A 23,846-nucleotide genomic window follows, 5' to 3' on the forward strand; every position below is an offset into this window, starting at 1 on the left:
ACGACGACTAGGATGCGTGGGGCGGATGGGACCGAGGTGTGCACCCAACCGGAGATTCTTACTTGCTTCCGGCATTATTACGAATGTTTATATCGCAGTCGCTCCGCGCGCGACCCGGACCGGCTTGTTAACTATCTTCGCCCGCTGGAGCTCCGCACAGTGGAACGAGAAGTGGCAGACGCCCTGGGATCTGACATAGGCTTGGGGGAGATCCGCGGGGCCATCAAACGGATGGCGAGGAACAAGACCCCGGGCCTGGATGGCCTGCCGGTGGAGTTCTATGCAGCTTATGCTGACCTTCTGGCCCCTCGTTTACTGGTGGTCTACAGAGAGGCGAAGAGGCTGGGTCGCCTCCCCGGCTCGATGTGTGAGGCGTTGGTGGTTCCTCTCCTCAAGCCGGGCCGAGACTCGTCTGACCCGGGGTCCTACCGTCCCCTCTCAATGTTGACGGTGGACTACAAGATATTGAGCAGCATCTTGGCCTCGAGGCTGTTGGGACACATGGGTTCCCTAGTACACGAGGACCAAGCCGGTTTCATCCCACGGCGAAATACGACCATGAACATCCGACGGTTGTTTCGCTTGCTTGGGGAACCGTTCGTGGATGCCCCGTCCCCGGTAGTTTTGTCGGTGGACCTGGAGAAGGCGTTCGATAGCCTAGAATGGGACTATTTGGACGTGGTATTGCGGAAATTCGGCCTTGGGGAGGGATTTGTTAAATGGACAGCAGTTCTTTACGCGTCTGCTTCAGCCAGGGTTAGATCGGGCCCTTTGATTTCATCGCGTTATCCGGTGGAGCGTGGCACACGGCAAGGGTGCTCCTTATCCCCGCTTCTTTTTGCACTAGCGGTGGAGCCACTAGCGATGCATCTTCGCTCGGGAGCCCACTATACGGGCTTATGGACAGCGGCGGGCCCGCATTACGTTTCGCTCTATGCGGACGACCTGTTGCTCTTCCTGGAAGATCCGATCGACGCATTACGGGGAGCAGAATTAGCGCTAACGGAGTTCGGGGAAGTCTCAGGCCTACGAGTGAACTGGTCTAAGACCTGCCTCTTCCCGATGCGTAGGGGTGTCCCCAATCCGGCGCTAAGTAGAGAGATCAGATGGGAACCCGACTGCTTTAAATACCTTGGGGTATTTGTGTACCACGACCAGCCCGACCTCCTAGACGGAAACATTGCCCGTTGCATGCGAGCACTCCGAGGCAGCATGGATTTTTGGGCCACGCTGCCGCTCTCCGTGGCAGGACGCATTGCCCTGCTCAAGATGGTGGCGCTCCCCCGACTATTGTATTACTTTCGGACTTTGCCGATCTGGGTACCACCGGCTACGATTCGCCGCTTGCGTTCTATGGTGATCGGGTTCCTTTGGGGCACGGGCCGGCGGCGGGTGGCCCTCAATACCCTGATGAGGCCGAAGGACGAAGGGGGGCTCGCTGTGCCGGACTTTGAGAAGTACTATCTGGCGGCGCAGCTCCAGACATACACCCAGGAGATAGCCAGGGAGTTCAGAGGCCCGGAAGACGGTAGGGGGACGGGTATAGCCAGGCACGTCCTCTCCTTTATCGCGCTGCGACAGCGTTTAGTCCTTCGGGACCTGTCGATGGAGGAGCGGACTATCCGACTCTGTTGGAATCGGGCTCATAACAGAGGTCACCTGCGGACCCCATATGCACCTGAAATACCCTTGGGGATGCTGACGGCCCTCCCCCACGGAGGAGACTGGTCGCGACTGGCGGACTGGGAGGAGTCGGGTTTACAGCTCGTCGGAGACCTGTATGAGGACGGAGTGCTCCTGTCCTTTCAGGATCTCATTGACCGCTTTGGGATCCCCCGGGGCGACTTTCTGCTGCACTCGGCCATTGTGCGAGTGATCCAGGCGTATTGGCAAAACGGACTAGAGGAACCTCAGTTGTCTCAGGTGTGCCAGTATGTAATGATGTCGGCAGGAACAGTGAAGGCGGTCACCTGCCTTTACGGCAGGCTGATTACCGAGGGGTTGGTCCCTCTCACCACACTGAAGTCCCGCTGGGAAGAGGACATCGGTAGGGAGATCCCGGAGACGACCTGGTCCCAGCTGGTGAGGCGAGCATGGAAGGGTACGCGTTGTGCCCGTTTCCAACTGGTCCACTACTATGTTCTCCATAGGGCGTACCTGACCCCGGTTAAGATCAGGCGTTATTTTGCCACAGCCTCGGCGGAATGCCCTAGGTGCCCGGCTCAGGAGGCGGACCTCCTACACATGCTATGGGCCTGTCCCGGATTGACGGCCTACTGGCAGGAGGTGACGGCGACTCTAGAGGAGGTGACAGGGAGGCACTTATCGTTCGAAGCGGCGGTAGGGCTACTGCACTGGTTCCCCCATACCCCCCGGAATAAAATCACCAGTAAATTTATAGACCTGGGGCTCCTACTGGCTAAGCGAGAGGTGACCAGGAATTGGAAGGCACGTGCTGGTCCTACGGGCAGCAGATGGCACGGTGAACTTTTGAAATGGGCAGCGGGTGAGAGCGCGCTGCGATATCAGTTGGCTTGGAGGCAAAGCACTGAGAAGGCGCAGGAGGCCGCGTTAGAATGGGAAACGCTGGTGCAGGCCCTCAGGGATTATTGTACCCCCAGCGACTCTGAAAACGAAGAAGCAACTAGACCCGAGTCCCGTTAAACACTAGCATTAACAGCACTATTACCTTCCCCGGGGGTCAAACAGTGGATCCTACAGTGATAAACTCCCTGGCGCTGATGGTGGGGGGGGGGGGGGAGTTTCATAATGTCTGGTAGTTGGGGGGGGGGGTTTCTTTTTTTTTTTTTTGGGGGGTTGGGGTTTGTTTAGAAAAGCAGATGACGGACAGTGTGTTATCCGGACCAGCTCCAGCACCCTACTGACCCCAGCTACATTCACCGCCTAACCCCAAGAACACGAGCCGCTTGGCTGTATAGCAATACTATGGAAGGGGGTCGGTGGGCTGTATCTTGTAAGAGTTGGCTATAATATGATGCTGGTCGTTACTGTATTGTTGTACTAATTCCTGCAATAAAAATATATTTAAAAAAAAAAAAAAAAAAAAACAGCAAAAACCTTCAAACCATACCTGGCAAAAAAAGTAAAGGTTTATTTGGAAAGCATGCTTTCTGTTGTTTGCTGTACATCTATTCACAAGTGTTCAAGATAGTAGCACTGTGAAGTGGTGTGGGCCATCTTCAAATGGTTAACACCTTTTTACAGCTTGTCGCTTTACTTCACAAGCATTAATTAAACCAGCAAGTCCTTCAAAGCAAATATGAAAGTTTAGAGAGATGTGACCGATTGAAACAGAATATGTAGTCTATCACCATCACAAATTTGACAATTTGGCAACATTTTTCAGCTCGGTGTGCTGGAAAATATTTTACAAGGTTGTAGAGCACTGGCCAAATTACAAAAAAAGAGATTTTCATCAATTCAGCTGCTCTTTTGAATATGGAAGAGGTTTTTTTGGTTTCCTTATAACTGTGGCCGATTTGACGAATCTGCTCACAATGTGGCAGGCATTGGACAAGTTTAGATAGATCATGGTATGTCAATTTTATATATTTCAGTCAAGGAGTGGCAAAGTAAATATGAGAAAAAAAATACATATACTTTATTTGCCAATAGCCTTAGTACCGTGATGGAATCTCATGAAAGCTGAGATTGAAAAACTTGCTCAACATCCTTAAGCCTGGGAATTTATGTCCTGGGTCAACCAACAGTGTTCTGCTTTCATAACCTAACATACCTTGAGTTCAGTGGTCTTTGAGTATGGGCAATGACTGAGCACAAACGACTCACTGGGGTGGGGTCTGGCTGCTGATCTACTACGGCCAGGCCCTGGGCCCACGGCACACAGCCAAAGACCAGGTCCAGTGGACACAGTGATGCAGAGGCTAGCTGTACACAGCTGGCTTGCTGTCCTAGGACTGATATAGGATAAGGACGGCAGGCCAGGCCCTGTGCCCACAGCCCCATGTGCATAGCCAAAGGACGTGAACATTGGGACTGGTGACACAGGGTTGGAGCAGACCTTGCTACTAAAGGTTTATGCTGTGAATAGACACGTATGGGCTGTAAAGTCATACAGTCAGAAATATGGACATATATAATGAATGTATGTTCCTCACTTCTATAGCAGGATTCATGTAGTCTTGTGTCTCAAGGTTTACCCATTTTTTAATTGAGCATATTAAATGAAACGGGCCTGTATTTCTGCTAAGGTACCTATTAATGGGAAAAATGTATTTACCACAAGGTCGATTGCAATGCTTTAACAGATTCATTTGGTATTCAAAGGCCCAGTGCGCATTTCTTATTAGGTACTTGTGTCTCCACCTGCTAAACTTTCCTGATGAATAGACTGAAGGTGTCAACCTATTCCTTTCATTTCCCTTGAGCACCCTCTTTGTCCAGAGGTTGAGACAGCTGGATTTTGATTTCTCAAAGTGATTTGGCCTTTGCTGAGATTTGAACTTCCCCAGGTTTCAATGTTGCATATGTTTTAGGTTATTTCTGCATGTTTGATGACTTCAATCATATTCCCCAAATGTAGTAGACGCAACATTGTTGAACAGGTTTTGGAACTTAGATATGTTGTTCTCTTAATCGCTGATTCTTTTTCTTATTTTCCATTTTGGTGATCAGGATGAGAAGGGAATTTATAGATGGTAGAGATCCTCGAGGGTAACCGATGCCTCATAACCTCATTAAGTAAGTGTAGAATAGACAGGTGCAATCATGATGTTCCTCATTGCCCTAGTATGAAAAGATCATGACTATACAAGTTTCAATAAAACAAGCATTGGCAAAGTCAATAGGTTTTGTCTTTATGACCTATTAGCTTAGCCAAAGTGTTTTAGCCACGCTGCTCAGCATATGGACACGCAGGCTAATTGCGAGGCAGCAAAGAAGAGTGACAATGAAGCCAACAAATGAAAAGTGTGCTTCAAGGCCTTCATTGTAAACATTAAATATTATTAATCATATTAATATTGTAAACCCCTCACAGCAATAGCGTATGTGCTGTCGGCAGGTGAAACCTAAAAATAATGAAGTGTGGTAAAAAGCATGGTATAGGGGGCCTCCTATATAAGGACCACACTGCAGATCGAAAGGAAAAACAGCACAACCCTTCAGCTCATACTTTCACAAATATTCACTGAGAAAAACCTTTTAAAAAAGCAAACAAATGTTATTTTCCAAGCAATATTACATTACAGGACTATCTTCTTATAATTATTATCCTCAAATGAGATCATTTCTAATTGGGCGTTAGTTCAAAAGTATCGGTAAAAGACACAAAGGTATATTTGGAATATTTATTGACCAAATCATGATTTGTTTTCCTGGCACTAAACTAAGAAAATCAATGCTTTGCATATTGACGTGATTGAATGTATTGTTAACTACATAATACATTCGCCCTGGTGTCACTAATCCTATAACATTTCGACTGTACAGGAAGAGAAGAGCGCCAAGGTAAGTGGAGGCTAGATCAGCTTTACCAATAACTGCTCGACAATGTCACTACTTGCTAACAGTAACACACCTGTAGAATGTTTATAACCAATGAACACCTTTTTGCCTATTGCTTTTTTGTGGTAATACGCTAACCTGTACTAAGCTAGGCCCTGTTCTGCAATCTTGCAATGCAAACAATTTTGCTACTGCTAGTACAATCTAACCTTGTACTTGTGTTGGTCTGTCCTAAATTTATTTATCTATTTATTTATTTATTTATTTATATGTTCAAGTTAAAGAGGAGAGGAGCGAAAGGATTTGTGTGACACACACACTATGTTTTCAAAATATAAACGCATGCATATGTCTGAGGGGGAGCCCCGTGGGATGCTTCTAAAGAAAACTATCATACAGCAAATACAATATTCAGGGTTTTAATGCACAATATTGTACAGTCATCTACAAAGAGTGCACATGATCACTTTTTGGACTAAATAAAAAATGTGTCTAGTAAATCTAACATAAACTTTAGGACATTTGTAGCTGGTGCATTTAATGGAAACTATGGAACAAAATACCTTTGAACAAGGACATAATATGAGGATTAATGCAAAGTCTGGGCCTTATTCTGTGGCTCTGCACAGATATGGAACGGGGCCTTGTGCATGAATAAGGTAGCGCTGTCTAGAGCACGCGCATTAAGTAATTCCGATCATATACTAGCTCTTAAATGCTTACTGGGGTAGGTCCTTTCATGACTGGGTTGGAGTTTTCAGACCCCTGCTTTTTCAGGGGTCAGATTTCCACCTCGCGCAGAGTTTACCCACCTTTAAGCACCAGGTGCAATAATGACGTTAACTTTAGTTACATTTCAGTAGGTCAAACCTGTCAGAATTTAACAGAGGAAAAGTGTATGGTATTAACAATGACATGTGGCCTTTGGTCCAGTAAGCACCAAAATATGATATTCCCCAGACACTCGGAATAGATTAAATGTATTGCCTCAATAAAGTACAAACCACCAAGAGATGGATTTAATCAGGTGCGGTAAGCAGACAAACTCCACAGGAACACTGTAGTGTATGCACTGTAGACAGCTACATATCATTGAACAAATACACATACACATGGTCTCTTCCTCCTGCTGTCGACACAGGCTTAACTGGATCATGATACTGGTAGTACAGAAATGTGGATCTGGACCTGTTCTGTATAGCCCGGGAAGCGCATCTGTTTCATGCATAATTTGTTGCGCTTCAGAAATGCACAGACCTCTGATGGGCTCTATGCTCTCTAAAAGCCTGCGGCTGCCACTTTGTGGTTTGCACTTACCCCTAACTCTCCATTTTGTTCAGTCAGCCTTAAGAACACTCTGTATTCTCCTAAATGTCTTGGATTAATGCTGTTGCTATTTATATCCCCTCACCTTTTTAACAAGTGTGTGTTGCTGACTTGGGTGGGAGTCCAGTCATTGAATCAACTGTGCTGTTTTGTTAGCTCTGTAAAGTAAAGCGGTTTGTCATGTCAGTCGCAGGCGGCTCAGCTCTGAGCAGGCGCAGGAGTGCTAAGCTGTGTAACTTGACATCAACAGATTTGCTGGTAGCAAACTGACAGTTTGGCTGATTGCTAGTTTGCTACCACCTTACCTTACATGTGTTATTTAAAAAAAACTGGAGTGTAGCTGCTTAACACCACTTTTATAGCAAATGTGAATATGTTACTAAGCAAAGGTGTTTTGGGGAAGATGCTACCAGACAAATGTGTTGTTGTGAAGATGCTACCAAATAAATGTGTTGCGCTGTTTGCGTTCCAACTATTAATAAACAGTAGGTTTTTGAGTCAGTAATTGTATATTCGTCCCTAACTTTTTTTGGTTAAGTGAGTGACGTACTGTGCTCAGTGTGCAACAATCGCCATTTTTCAACCATATTCTGAATCCTTTATCTTTTGGGTTGAATTCACTTTGCACATTTCTATCACATTTCAAGGAGAGTGGGGATCGAAGTCAAAGATTTTGGGGCAAGCTGGAGGGACGGCATTGCCTTTCATTCGGTAATCTTCGCAATACGCCCAGATTTGGTGGACATGGAGATCCTGAGAGGCAGACCAAACCGAGTAAACCTGGAGGAGGCTTTTGCAATCGCAGAAACACAACTTGGGATTCCAAGGCTGCTTGAGCCTGAGGGTAGGTTGTGGTTCTTAAGCTACATTATTTACTGTCCGCAGCCATGTGGTTGCTTTTTTGTTGATCAAAGAGGTATTTGTTATGTAGATGAACATTTATACCCGTGTAGCCAAAGTCATGTTCCTGATTTCCCTGTAACATAATATAACTGACAACTCCAAAAGATCACTTAAAATGAACTATTGTGGCAGCCACTGTTTGGGCTGACTGGTCTTTTAAGCGGTTGAAAAGGTGGGGCAACCCTATTTTACCACCTTGGAAAGTGGTAAATGGTTACTTGTCACAGGAACGTTCAAGGCACGTGCTGCCTTTGGTTGGAAATAGAGTAGAGTATGTTGACATGTGCAAAGTAAACGACTAAACAGAACACAATAACGTGCACAAAATAACACAACACCACAATTAAAACATGACATGGCACTTTACAACAAAACAGTAAAAACAGAAGGCAACACAGAAATCTACAATACAACAAAACATAATAACATTGCAATAGTGCAGAACCACAAAAAAACAATGGAACACATTAACAGCACAACAAAATACCACTCAGAAAATGTGCACAAACATTATTGTAGAACAATACCACCACCAATATACTGGTATCACAATATTGTGGTTTAGAGAATGCTCCCATTCTTCTAAAGTTTTGAATACAATTGATGAGATTGCAGCTGGGCAATATAGAAGCTCACAGTACTCTTACTAAACACATAAACTCATTTTTTAGGTCTAAGCTCAGAATGTTTTTGAACAAATGTAAAGCAGCTCTTTTTGAAAATTTGGGTAGATAAATTCCTTATTTTCTGGTGGTGTAAAAAGAAAAGGCATGAATAAAGTGTGTGTAATTTCAGGTGTTTTAACTGCTGCAGCAGAGGAGACATGCAGATGCCATATCTTTGCTGCATGTAAGAAGTACTGCTTGGGTAAAAATGTACTAGTATAAGTGAAACTGGGCACCCGCAATATTCCAATGGAGGCCTGGGTCTCCTAAGAAATTGTGCAACATTGGTTCCCAATGATTAATTCATAAAACAAAGAAGGCTATTCTATGTTTTTTTAATATTAGGAAGCTTAATGGATTTAGCTTAATGGATTTAACACCACATGGTCCTTCGTCAGGGGAATCCTAAAACATAATAATGAAATAATCTAAGTATGATCCACCGAGTAAAAATAAATACACACATACACTGCCTTAATCATGAGCGTCTCTTATTAAATAATGCCAAAAAGGTGAGCTTTTGGCATTATTTATTTATTTATTATTTAATAAGAGACGCTCATGATTAAGGCAGTGTATGTGTGTATTTATTTTTACTCGGTGGATCATACTTAGATTATTTCATTATTATGTTTTAGGATTCCCCTGACGAAGGACCATGTGTCCGAAATGCATTGGGATATGATGTCAATATACATACTATGAATTTGGATTTACATATGAAATGGAATTTCATGGATTTTGAAGAAAGATTCATGTGAATTAAACATGAAGAATATGAACACAAATTTGGTTTAATTTCTTGTGACATCTGAAGAAATTGCTTAAGAAACTTGTTTGTTTCGTCAAGGTTGTGCTCAGAGAGTTGGCACCTACTCTAGGTGTCACTAACCATACATTGATTCCCACACCTTCCTGTCAGGGGGTGATATCTTTGAAGCACACCACAACTGGCCACCTTTATCACACAGAGGAGTGCGTGACCCAAACCTTCATTTCATATTTAAGAATACCTCAGTATTTATTTTATTATTATTAGAAAATTGTACTGTTTGGAAGATTTTCCCCAGTAAATATGATTGCTAGTAGTAATGCAAATTCCACCAGTACCCTGCAGTGATTATTTTATCAGCAGCCACCCAGCAGTATTTTGTACTTCTCAATATTTTGCCCAAGTGGGAATTCTTGCTGCCTCTTCACCAATTACCATTCAGTCTTCAGCTAAATTCTCAGTTTTCCCCACCAAAGGTTCCTCTAACCCCACTACATATAGTGTCACTGTCCAAAGTGCATTTTGATATAACTGCCAAAAGAACACTAAAAAGACTAATTCAGATTCACCCATTGGGCTGAATTAAATGAACTGCAGTTGACAAGCTTCTGGCCTGATACACGGATAGACAGAGTTTTTGTCAAACATCGCAATTCACATTCACCCACAAAGTCGTCCTTCTATTCAGGTTTCTCTATGGTCTGTTGTGGATCTGCAGATTTTTACTAGAAAGATCCCCTCCCCACAGACTGCATCCACTGTAGGTAGAATCACCAATTCTCTAATCATAAGTGCACCAAAAAACTCAATGATTAGGTTAACCAAATAGTCTGTATTTTGAAACCGGTCCTAGGATGCTTGTTTCCAGTCCAGGGAGGACCTGGCCTGGCAGTTCGGGCTGGACTCTTTCTATTGGGCGCAGGGTCAATACTGATTTGCATATAGCTGTGTCCAAACTGGAATGGCATGGTGAGCAAAACAACGATGGATTTAGGCCCAGATCTCTGTACTGGGGTGAATGTATGACATTGTTCTGCATTCTGGCCATCAATTGTTCTTTTTGCATAGATATATTTAATATTGTAGCTAATATTACAAGTGATGTGTTTATACTGCTGTTAGCTAGTAATTGGTACTTTATTGCTGCTTCCTTTGCAGTTTTGTACTATACTGAGAGTTGTCCCATCACAGACACCTCCCTTGAGTATTGGACTTCTTACCCATACTCGGAGAGTCAAGGCTGCTTAAGTGATCCTCACTTTATGTTGTGGACAGTGTACCTTGAGGAATTGTTTCTGGGGCCCTTGTGATTTGTTTCGTTTAGAGCTCTGTTTCCCTTGTACCCATTCTAGTCATGCCAGCCCGACATTGTCCATCATTTGATCTTCTTGGAAGAAACAGGTAGAAGTAGTCCTTTTTGGAGTAGGGGCTCTCTTCCCTTAATATTGATCTGCAAAGTACCTCAGGGCTCAGAGCATCTCTTACCCATTTCAATGGCTGTAGGATTTCCTTGGTTGTGATTACGTAATGTTAACGTGAATTCTTGTTGCCCACAAATCAAACTCGGAAAGTGTTGTAGCTTTTATGGAATGGTGAAGGCACAGACTTCTGCAGGTCAGTTTATGAAATAGCTTCACTTCATAGAAAATGAGCTAGGACTAAAGGTGTCTCAGAGCAGCTATTTTCTAAAGCTCAGGTTTTCTTTTCTCATTTTCATAATTTCTTTTTTCAAGGCCTCTTAGTGAAGCTTGTGAAACATGACTGTTAGCGAAGAATATAGATATCATCATCATCATCAAAACTTTATTTTGGTTATCAAACCATAAACGCACATACAAGGCACAAAATAGTAAAAATGAGCACAAAAGGTAATAAAAAAATTAAAAATAGACAATTCAAAAAATGACCCTAAAAAGTTCTGAACACACACATAAAAACAAACCCTAGATAAAATACATGTCTCATTAATTTTAAACACTGATTTTTCATATGTGCAAAGAAACTGCCCCCCTGCAGGACAGCCACTTTGCACCTGCAAATTTGGCACAGCACAAGCATAAAAAGGACGGCTATCTGATCTGAGCATACAGAGAGCAGTGCTTTGGCTACTTGTACCTGACTTGAGAATTCAATTTGGAACATGTTTGACAAAGAAGCATACATCAGAGATGATCAAGAGTTTCAATTTCCAAATTAAGCTATCAAACATTAATAGCAAATGAGACACCAGATCAGATTTAAGGTCCTCTGTAAAGTCCACCATACATGTAATAAAAGGCACCACTGTACCTTGAAGAGTCATTCAGGAAAGTGGTGGAACCAGGGAGTAAGAAGATCTGGTCATATGGCAAAACACATGCTTGACTGGTAGGAACAGTATGCAATCACTGCCTGGATTCAATCCCAAAAGCAGATGATCACTGCAGTTTTAGAATTCTACTTAAGAAATCAATCACTTCATCTGCCACTATCTTCCTTTTTTTTTTTTTTTTTTAATCCTCATTAGCCTTTACGCCACCCATGTTCGGTAGTCTCCGCCCTGGGCTTTTTATCTCAATATGCTGGCTGTGGACTCGAGTATATGCAGCTCTCCAGCCTGGACTGGGCCACAGTCTTCTATGCCACCCTGTATGGATAATGACACAGCCAGACCGGAGGCACCGACCCGATCTTTAACTCCGCCTTCACGAAGGACGGACCTATTCCACCGGCCTGCGAGATAGGCTGAGGCCTTAATCATAGGAATTTTTCCATTATGTGTTGTTCTCTTACCCTGTACCCAAACAAAGGTCTACCTATTACCCAAAGTGCTCCAAAAAAAGTAACCAAAATCTGTGTTTCCTGTTTATCTGGCCTTTAGAATCTAATGTCGCAAAATGTCTCATGCTTTTTAACCAATCTATGAGTGTCGGTGACTTAGCTTCTACCCAAACTTTACAAATTTCTCTACGAGCTAGCAGAACCCCGTAAAAAACGAACTTTACTTTATCGTTCATTCTGTTGTCGTGTAGATCAAGTCTCCCGGTAATAATTAGTTCATGGCTTACCTCTATCGTGTGGCCGATTGATTGTGATAGACAGTTGCTTACCGTCTCCCAAAATTCCCTGATGTTTAGGCATTCCACAAACATGTGCCACTATCTTCCTTGATGCAAACTCATTGCTGAATAGTTCACATTCATTAAATATGGAATAAAGGCATCATACACAGTTCACTTGAAGAACTTTAGAAATCACAATGCTTTACATGACATCCACTTTAGCAAAGATCAGCGTTACTGGAAAGCACCTCTCATCGTAACTTAAGACCCAGCCATTATCTCAGTGAGATAGAAAAAAATACCTATTAGTGTTGAACAAGAAGTCTATGTTTAAATGGTGTAGGCCTACTTGTACTTATGTCTGGTTTTAGGCACTAGATAAGGCAAGAGAAAGATGCTGACTGTGGCAAAAAGTGGAACCAAACTTAGAGGACTCTTAAAGAAATATAACATATTGAAATCCACTTCACGCAACAGTGTCTTGAGTACGGGAACCTGCAAACCATTCAGTTCATCAACTGTGCTATAATAATTACCAGAGAAATACCTTAAAATGTATCTTATCAAACAACCATAAAATGTACAGACTGCAGCTGCACCCTGCTGGATGGAATTTGATTATTTATGTGCTTGGTTTGAAGAAATGGTTATTCAGCTACCTCCAAGGCATCCATCGCTCACCCCCCAAAAAAAACATCAGCTGTCATTACGGCAATCTTAGGAATCTTCTAGAGAAGGAATAGTTTCTCATGTCGACACATTTTCCAATGTGGAAGCAACATGCCACAGTGTATTCAGTGTTTGCTCCAAAATCTTCACCATTTTCTGCACCTGCCATTAAACAGAACCTCTTCCTGGATGTGGGAGACTTGGCAAAAGACACCTTCTATTCATGATTAAGGCATGAATGATTATGATTGTTTTAACATTTAGACATACATAAACACTTTTCTGAATTGCAGGATAAGTCTTCAATTAACTCTAAATATCAGTCTCGGATCCGTAATACGTGTTGTGTGGTACTGACGGAGGGTGCATACTCTCTTCTTCCAATTACAGGTACCCTGTGGTAACATCCTACAAGTAGCCTGAAGGTATAAGGTAAACTCCAATGGGATGCAAATAATGAACTAGACATAAAATTACTGCTTGATTCCAAGGCCTAAAGCAATTTAATTCGCCAGGTTTCCAGCCAGTAAATTCAGGTCCTGTGCCCCAGCACCCAGGAAAAACAGTTGTTGTAACACAAGGCCAATCATGATTGGATGTAGCAGTATCTCACCTGGGAACGCCGCTCTGCCCCACTCATAACTGGGCCCATAGTACAATTTGGAGGGATTATATTTAACTGTTTTTCTGGGGACTGGCTGCTAATATCGGATTCCATTTGCAGGTTGCATGCCAAGGAGATTTTGGCAAGTATCTCTGATTCTGGTTGTGATGGCACAGCCACTATTATGAACCTAGATTTATTGCATTTAATTGACAACCTTCTCTAACTTTGACACCCTGAGAAACTATATTTAAAATGCAGATTCTCATAAAGAGGTATCTCCCTAGTTTACGCCTAGCTTTCTGAAGTCCAGTGTAAAATAATGAAATAATTTGTAGTTTCAGCATTAAACAGATGGAGTGATCCGCTTTATAGAGTGAATACCACTACAAGCCTTCTTTCATTCATCTCTATTGCTGAAAGTGTTGAATAGTTATGTTCCCTTGCAATTTCTCTTTTTACATGATTTTGCTAAATTCTACTTTTATGCGGATCATTGTTTTAAGTGTTTGGTTATCGAGTGGTCTGTTCTTTTTCAGATGTGGACGTGGATAAGCCAGACGAAAAGTCTATTATGACCTATGTAGCACAGTTCCTGAAACTCTATCCTGATCCGCATCATTCAGCTAGTGGTGGGCAGGAAGATGAAGTAAGTTTTCGGAGGATTTTCTTTTCTTTTACTTTGATTTCATACCTGAATCACATGATTTCAGGAATATTTTGAAACATAGGAAATGTGATACCTTTCGGTAGTGTTTGACATGCAGGACGGAAAAGTATTTAAAACATGAAAAAATTCTCTGGACTTTTGGAAAAGCCCCTAACAGATATTTTACCACAAGGTGTGTCTAGATGTTTCTCTTATGGAAATGGTATTTATAGATTAGAAAAAAATTGATTAAAATTAAGCTAGACTTTACCAAATACCTATTTTGTAGCAGGAACCATTATGAGTTGCCATTTTCTAGGCAGTTTATAACTTATGATAAAAAAAGATTAAATAGTGTTTATACTTTGATGGCACTGAAAATGTGTTTCCAATAATTTAACAAGTCCTCACAATAGCAGTTGTCCATCTATTACTTTCTTTGCAATAGACTCCTCAAAACAACTTTTGTTGTATTATCTTGTGGTTCTGAAGCTCTTATCTAGTACTTCTAACATCTTAGGATGAATCATGCTAGCATCAAATTAATTTTATTGGTTTGTTTGAGCGTTTACTTCCACAGGATAATCAAGACATAGGAGGTCATTTATAGGTTGCTAGATGCAAGACATCCAACAAAAAATGACAGATGCCCTCTCTTCCAACCGTGTTACTCCACCACCCCATTTAGATGTGGAGGAACTCCGGGTTTCTGACGGTGGAGCAGCTGTCTCCACCGATGGAAACACTTGACCTGATGGTCTCACCACCTCTGGGCTGCTAGGTCAGAGGGATATTTGTCATGGCCTGTTTGTGGAAAAGAAAATTCACAATCTGCTACCCAACTCTTACCATCCCCAACTCCTCCCAGATAAAGCACCCTGCACAGCAGAGCCACAGAGAACTGCCTTTCTGAAAAAAAAAGCAAATGCCGAATGGGCCAAAACATGACTGCCCATTCTTCGTTTGCAGTAAAAAAGGTGCATTTCCTTCCTGATTTACATGACCCACATAGTAAAAACGTGTAGCGACTTCACCCACCATTATTCGCAAAAAATCCATTAAACGCATATGTCATAGCCTGATGTGACCAAGAGGTCTACAAGAAAAAACTCTGTCTACTATCTTCAATAATTAAAGTTCAGTATCTATTTTCCTTCTTATCACTGAGCAAGTCATGACAGAATTGGTATGGCAGCATCTTACCATAAAAGTTATTTTAATAAGTATTTTCCAATAATGCCACTAATTATGCTGCGCTTATACATATGTAACTTTATATGTCGCATCAGGATGCTGCGAAATGTGTCTGTGCCTTGTGGGTTATGGAAAAATAACACATAGCTGTTTAGACACTCCAATAAGGTCCATTCTGGTAGCATTCAATGTCTTCTTTATGAATGTTTGAAGAAAGTACTTTTTCAGTTCCCAGGTGGCTACGTATTCAAATGCATTATGCCAAACCTTGGGTAGTGGTCTTTGCCGATGCCGCATAAGTGAACTTACTCTCAAACGATAATGTCCTTTGGCTTCCTTAATGTGTTCCATATTGGAGGGGATGGAATAGGAAAGGTTACAGTCTGGGTGTGTGACAAGCTCAGTTTCAAGGGCTGTCAATGCATAATCTCTAAGGACAACTGTGACCAAATGGAGAAAGACAAAACAGATACTATTTTCAATAAATGAGCTGCGAGCATTTTCACTTGGCTTAACAAGTTTAGACATGTAATTTAATTTTCCTTGATTTTTTTCCAGAACAATCCTTTGGACTTTTATTTATTCTGAGATAGGTTTTATTCATTTTTAGGTCTCGCAGAGAGACCTATTCGGGTGAAACCAGAAAGTTAAACCAGGCGGATTGCGAGTGCGGATTTCCAACAGTTCACGTGAAATCACGTGACCACAAGCACACACATTTCCCCACATCAAAGCCTCAGCCTCCCTCCCACAGGCTTCCCAAGCGCGCTTGCCATAATTGCATCAGACCCGACCTTACCATTTGCTCATGTGCTTCCCCGCCCACTGCTTCACACTTCACGGCCGCCGGGCCATGACTCGCATTGTCCGAGAGCTTCAAAGCTCCCTGGGCTTCTTCCTTCACACTTCACGGCCGCCAGGCTGTGACTCGCATTCTCCGAAAGCTTCAAAGCTCCCCTGGGCTTCTTACTTTCATCCCCCTTCCTGGCTCTACCAATATCGCCACCCCACTGGTGCTGCACTTATGTAGGCACAACCTGCCATTGTCATTTCCCGACTGCCGCGTTGCACATCTGTAGGTACTACCTGCCATACACTTTTTTCCTGACCGCCGCCCTGCAGCAATCCACGTTGACACCACCCTGGTTTTACTTTTTATTAACTCGCCCAACCTCAAATCCCAACTGTTTCCCTGTGTTGTCTTCAACCCGCTCCCCCCAGCAGCTCTTCCACTGCCACCATAGTCCTCAAAGCCCAGCAGATGCCACTTAAAACTAGGTTGCGCACTTTTTAAAAACATGCTTTTGCTTCAAATTGTGCCTGCCATCTTGTTTCATTTATGTTAGGCACTCCGTGAGAGTGCGTGCGTTTTGCAGCTCTGTCCCGCCGCTGCTACTTCCATCATGAAATGCTTTAGGCGATACCCCTATTTTGGGGTAGGGACGGGTAGTCACCAGTAATAATCAATATAACAATATTGCTGCTAACAATACGCAGAGTCACAGTCAAGCACACATCATGTCTGGGTCTCACTTACTGTGCCTCCTTCTCATTTTGTATGAACCACCCATATGACTCGATTGTCTCACACGCCACTTCAGGGTCTCACAAACATGGCATCAGTGTCTCATGCAAATCACTTTAGTAATATCCACACATCACTTCATTATCACAAACACCAATCCAATGACCCGCAAACATCTCTTCAGTCAAACACTTTACTTCAGTCGCGTGCACATACCACTTGAGTAACACACAAACACCAATAGCTCCTCATACATCTCACATCAGTTCACAGAGACATCGTTTCAGTGTTTCACAAGCATCAATTCAGTGTTCCACTGGTGTACATCCACTTCGGGGTCTTACGCGCAAAGCTGCGGTCTCACACACGCTCATGCTAAAAGATATTTGCATGGCATGGCTTAGTGCTATGAACACAAATGTTTTCCAGTTCACTGTGTGTTAATATCTAATAATGACAACCCCACGAGGTAATAAAACGAAGAACCTGCAAATGGGTAATGTATGTTATGGAATACACCCCTTGTACGCATATACGAAGCTGACATGCACTATGAATTCATTCATTTACTTTGGATACTTGATATAGCGCCAACATGCTCCAATAAGTAACCAAACGCCTTGCATAGAACATGTTAGAGGAATATCTGGAACAAGTTGGGATGTCCAAATAACACTTTGGTTTCTGAAGGCAGGTGAACCTGAGATCATAGAAGCCACGAAGTGACGGGCAAGGGGAGGCAGCATGAAACTGTTTCAATCCCTGGCTACTCTTGGCTTCAACTTTACACCGGGCATATTTACATAGACTCGTATTTCAGTAGTGAGGCACAGCCTGATTAAAATATGTGTTCACAATCACACGATTTATGTTAGGCACTCGTGAATGTGCGTGCGTTTTGCAGCTCTGTCCCTCCGCTGCTACTTCCCCACTGAAATCCCTGCCCCCTCCCACACTTCTGCAAGGTCCATGCTGCTGCCGCAGCCCACCCCACGTAATCCTTTTTTTTCTTTGTTTTTCTTACTTTTTATTAACTCGCCCAACCTCAGATCCCAACTGTTTCCCTGTGTTGTCTTCAACCCACTCCCCCTATCAGCTCTTCCACTACCATCATGGTCCTCAAAAACCAGCAGCTGCCACTTGCAACTAGGTTGTGCACTTTTTAAAAACATGCTTTCACTCCAAATTGTGCCTGCCATCTTGTTTCATTTACGTTAGGCACTCCGTGAGAGTGCGTGCGTTTTGCACCTCTGTCCCTCTGCTGCTACTTCCCCACTGAAATCCCTGCCCCCATCGCACCAAATGTTTTTTTTTTTTACTGCTCTTGCACGGTCACAAGAATTCTTCACCCAGGGGCCATACTGGTCACTATCTCGAGGGAATGCAATTACTTCTATATTTCACAATCACTATTGACTACTTATGAATGCAAAAATCACCTTCAGAGTACGTGCCCTGCATACAAAGCCATTCAGCAAACCAATATTCCTGCCCTATCAGAGCTTCATGAGATAATGCAGTGCACCAAGGCCGGCAAACAGAAGAAACACAGTCACGCTCATTTTGACACAACGAAGATCCGCAGAATAATGTACACTCAGCTAACCAAAGCCACTGGAAACAAGGGCTCTGCCTTCTGTGTTTGCCCGCGGTTCCTTAATAGACAGGACTTGTTGCCGACACAATGAGGGCAAGAAAGCTAAGTGGGTTCCTGTGCATGCGGCAGATGTGTGCCTAACTGGCAGGACAGAGGCTTTAACCCAGGCATGGCCATCTCCCCTTACATCCATTAAAATCGTTCCTGTAACAGGAGCACACACTTCCTGGATGGACAGCTAGCTGTGTGCTATCTAACTTGTTGAATCCCGAGTAAATGCCACCATAGCAAACGAGAGAGTGCATTTTTACTTTTATATACCCACTTTTAGCTTGCGCTTTTTTTTACATTTCCCCATGATAGGGACGTGTATTATTATCTGGTCATATTTATCCGGACTCCAGAAAGGGCTTTGAAATGCTTTGAAATGCTTGTTAGGTAAAAGGGGATCTTAAAAGTGCAACCCAGCGCGGCCATCTGCATTTCCTTTGTCATGGGTAATTAAGCGCCTCTCTCCAGGCACCCTTTCATGTCCGCTAGCAGGCCAATGCCCCCATACTGTTGCAATAACAGGCTCACGTTTCACCCGGCCCTCGTACCACTACAGAGACACAACTTAACACTCTGGGCACTCACACTACTTTAGGCTGCACACACTGCACACTCACACACTGTGCACTCACACACTGCGCACTGCGTACTCACACTACTTTAGGACACACACACTGAGCCCACACACTACTTTAGGCCACACACACTGCGCCCTCACACTACTTTAGGCTACACACACACTGCGCCCTCTCACCACTTTAGCCCACACACACTGCACCCTCACACTACTTTAGGCCACACACACTGCGCTCTCACACACTGTGCACACACACTCTGCACCCTCACACACCCTGCACCCTCACACATACTACACCCTCACACACACTGCACCCTCACACACTCAGTGCCACATAATTATATGCTACATAATTACACTGCACTTAATGCAACATACACTCCAAACAATACCACTCAGTGCCACATAAATACACACCACATAATTACACTCTACTGATTGCAACACACACTACACACAATACTACATAATTATATGCTACATAATTACAATGCAACATACACTCCAAACAATAACACTCAGTTCCACATAATTAGACGCCCCACAATTACACTCTACTGAATACAACATACACTCCTCATAATACCACTCAGTGCCACATAATTAAATGTTACATAATTACATTGCGCTCAGCGCAAAATACCCTCCAAATAGCACTCACTACCACATAGTTACCCACCACATAATTACACTGCACTCAATGCAACATACACTCCAAATACCAGTCAGTGTCACATAATTACGCGCCACATAATTACCCTACACTCAATGCAACATACACTACAAATACCACTCTGTGCCTCATAATTACACACCACATAATTACACTATCTATCTATCACCCTCACTCTATCTATCTATCACCCTCACTCTATCTATCTATTGCCCTCACTCTATCTATCTACCACCCTCACTATACCACTCTACCACCCTCACTATACCACTCTACCGCCCTCACTATACCACTCTACCACCCTCACTCTACCTCCCTCACTCTACAACTCTACCGCCCTTCCTCTACCACTCTACCGCCCTCACTCTACCGCCCAACTCTACCACTCTACCGCTCTCACTCTACCGCCCTCACTGCACCCTGTAGCTACCAACATCCTCTTAATTTGACCACCTCTAAATTGTTATACTGTCCTTGAAACTGAGGGGGTGGAGGTGAGAGCAAGTAGTGGGTCACTTACTGATACCCCGGCCTGACATCCCTGTGACCAACGTATGGAGAGTGCCTTTTGTATTAAAAATTCAGACCTTCTTAAGTCTTTTTCTGTTTCTTTTTGTGGTACAATACAGCATTCAGCTTAATCAAGGGCATTCGCCTTTTACCCACTTGTTATGCCTTTCTGCCCTCTGCATCACCACATCATCACTCAGTGCTACCCCAGCATCACTCAGCACCACCACATTATCACTCAGCACCACCACATTATCACTCAGGACCACCACAGCACCACTCAGCACCCCCACAGCACCACTCAGCACCACCACAGAACCACTCAGCACCACCACAGCACCACTGAGCACCACCACAGCATCACTCAGCACCACCACAGCACCACTCAGCACCACCACAGCATCACTCAGCGCAACCCCAGGTTAGAGGTGTCACATTTGCAAAATTTATAACTATTGCCATTGTAAATGGCAAAGCTATTAATTTAGCTATTTTCAAAACCAACACATAAATAAAAGAATTGTCATTTACAAGACCAATAGCTCAAACGTTCCTAATGCGAGACCTATTGCATTGCAAATGCTTGTTTACATATATATCTTAAACTAATTCTACCAAAACGTGGTAAATATAAGCAACATTTTTCACGTTTTCTGTGAAAAAACAAGCATATTGATGTGGAAAGGTTTCCACTCTAGTGCATCAGTGCTATAATATAATATTTGCAAATTACATGTTTTTAAAGTCGTGTTGCTTTTTAAATGCTCACCAATAGACAAATTGATCGATCATTTCGGGTGTTTTCTCAGGGTTTTCTAAAGAGCTTTGGGGCTATTTGATATTTGTCAACAATAGCATCAGAAATCCTTCAGCAAGTAATGGCGAGGAGCCGCGAGGACAAAGCTCAGTAAAAAAGCACTTTAGCAGCCTATTCAACACTGTAATGCTATACTAGGAATCTAATTGTGTCAGAATAATCTTATGTGCTTGTATAAATACAAAGCTGATCCTAACGTGTTCTTTTCAAGAAGTCGATTGAATAGTTGAATCCAAATCATTATTATAAGCACATACGTTTGTGTACTATTCCTCTCCTTTCACTCCCACAACTCTTATTATCATTTTAAGAATTTTGCATTTGGAAACAGATGGCGAGGCAGCACTTCGTGCAGCAACCGTATAAAGACGGCCATATTATCAATCATTTATTACAGCAGATGCTCACACTTGATGGTATCTGGGCACTTCTGTATCCCACCAGGCCCAGGTTTAGAGTTAAATCTGAACTGGCATCCTGAGAATGATGATCACAGACGGTATGAGGAGCAGCCCAGTTTGTTGCCCTACACAGATAATTAATTGAGACATGCTTTATTTACAGTTTTAGTCCATGCGTATTGTTTAGCAGCGACATGATGCAGTTTTGCTGCTGAAGGAAGCTTGTGTGCTCTACAAGCACTTAGAACACAAATATCACAGCAGAGTGCATATAATTTGACCAGTCACCTAAAACAAAGTGCCTATCGGCAGCTACGGCGCCATAGGATGATTGGATGACATAAAACGAACACTTGTTCTAGCTAAATGACCCTTGTCCCAGCCTTCTCTACCATTTCTAAACACTTTGTTGTGGTCTCCACCTGTGCTTTGTCTCTCTTCCAAAGTGTAATGCCCATTGGCAATAATATGATTTTCAAATTCTGTTTCTTTGTTACTCATCACATTAAAGAATTCACCGTTGACACACTTCCCCTAGTTGTCGAAGATATGTCAATGTCATCAAGGCGTCCTGTAACCTCTTCTTTGTACTCAAACTTATTCAAGTGTGAAAATGTCTCTTCCGGGTAAACCCTGGCTAATTCTGTCTTACATGCTCTTCTCCTCACGGTGCCTCTTCATCCTCAAAAGGAAAGTAAATACATCCTGTTATTGACCAATAAGCACTGATGCCTTTGCATTGAGGACATCTTCTTTTTGGGTAGCACAAGCTGAACCTATCAACGTAGTTAAGGACTCCCATGAGGGATTCATGTAGATTGTTCTGAATGTTTTGCAGCTTAGCAAACTCAAAGGCTCAATCTCTCATTGACAGATCTTGTAAAACTATTCTTGAAAACCCTACCATGGAGTAGGACCAAACTTTGATGTTGTTCTGAATGGATAGGGAATTTGTTCCAGTGTTTTGCTACTGGATTTGTGATCCAGTTCTAAATTACTGCAGCCTTTTCGGAACCCCCAGGAGCTTTCTCATTAAGCAATTCTTCACATTTAAGAGGAGGCATCATTAAACATGTGTCAGATCTGTGCGCAACCAGAGTTTGCTCAGTTGCCATCAACACAATTTCATTGCAGGTACCACCAGCAATTTTGCAGATGGCTCCAGCATTTATTTCCATGCATTTTTTCATGAAGGCATTTTTTGTGTGAAATAAAGGAGTAAATAGTTACTGTGCACATCACAGGGTGCTGCGAGATTAAATTAGATTGAATTTGATAGACTGTTCAGCTAATAACTTTTGTGTCACAAGAGACACCCCTCAGCTGTTAAACATGATTGCTTGTGGTCATGTTGTGCAGCAGCCATTAAAAATGTTAGGCCCCCCCATATTCTGCTATGCTCAAAACACCATTTGTCGTTTGTCATTCCAGTGCTAGTCTATTAGAAAGCATAGGAAACATACAGCAATCAGAGAGCTGAATAAAAGAGTTCTTTACATTACCAATGAAGTACATAATGGTGGGCAACACAACTAGAGTGTGTTGGGTAGTGAGTGTAGACATTCGCATAGTACGCTTTATGAACCAGGGTTTATAAAAAAATCTAAATGTCCAGAGTTACATCTGTACAGATGCTATGTCAGTTTGCGCTGACATGCATGCAGCTCGTCATGAGCTAAGTGTTACCACCCAATTTTTGTATTGGACGTGGAACAGCCAATGAAGAGAGCCATTGATATAGGCCAAATGCTGCTTCTGCAGGCTTGCTTCAAATTTCCAGGTCAATTTCATGCTATTTTGAAACATAAGTTAAGATTTTGTGGTAGAATTCAAACAGAAATGGAATGTTGGGGCACTAGTAAGCGCCAACTAAGATGGCTGCAATCTAACAGGGTTCGAGCTGAACCCATTGCATATCCAACAAAATCGTCCCTATAAGGGATGAATCCTGAAACAATAAGATTCTCATCCTCTTTCTAAAGCAGTTGCGACCCCAATGCTTAATTTGAGCCGGTGGTTTCCGTTGCTCGGCCCTGTTACTTAATTTCCAGCACGGCGCTTATGAGAGGCTGCCACTTGCTGGCATTGTCTGACTAATTTTGAGATGACCACAACAACAGTTATTTATTAATTCAGTAAACAAAACAAAAAATGCCACCCAATCCATTCCTATAGCTTTAGGGGTGTGGAATAGTCTGGATTGTCACACTTGCAGGAGTGTGCTGGTTAGTAGCTTTGGTGGTGCTGTTACTGGCAGCAATGGCAGGGGCAAAGGCATGGTGCAGACTGCAGTGGCCTCCTAACAAGAGCACTGGCACTTATTTTTTTTTACAAATTAAGAATTGGACCATACCATCTAAATTTTATGCTGAATCAAACTTATCT

The 23,846-nt window shown here is 43.0% G+C and overlaps 1 protein-coding gene across 1 annotated transcript in view; it reads left to right on the top strand.

Moving 5' to 3' along the window:
• The window catches only part of SYNE1 (spectrin repeat containing nuclear envelope protein 1), a 2,319,318-nt gene that overhangs the window by 481,468 nt on the left and 1,814,004 nt on the right, over positions 1–23,846 (top strand). Inside the window, exons 9-10 of the mRNA XM_086926873.1 lie at positions 7,461–7,657; positions 14,007–14,116. Of these exons, the coding sequence (XP_086782999.1) occupies positions 7,461–7,657; positions 14,007–14,116 (307 nt within the window). The remainder of the gene's footprint in view (positions 1–7,460; positions 7,658–14,006; positions 14,117–23,846) is intronic.

Source organism: Lissotriton vulgaris, chromosome 6 (assembly GCF_964263255.1).
Source record: "Lissotriton vulgaris chromosome 6, aLisVul1.2, whole genome shotgun sequence".
Taxonomy (NCBI): Eukaryota; Metazoa; Chordata; class Amphibia; order Caudata; family Salamandridae; genus Lissotriton; species Lissotriton vulgaris.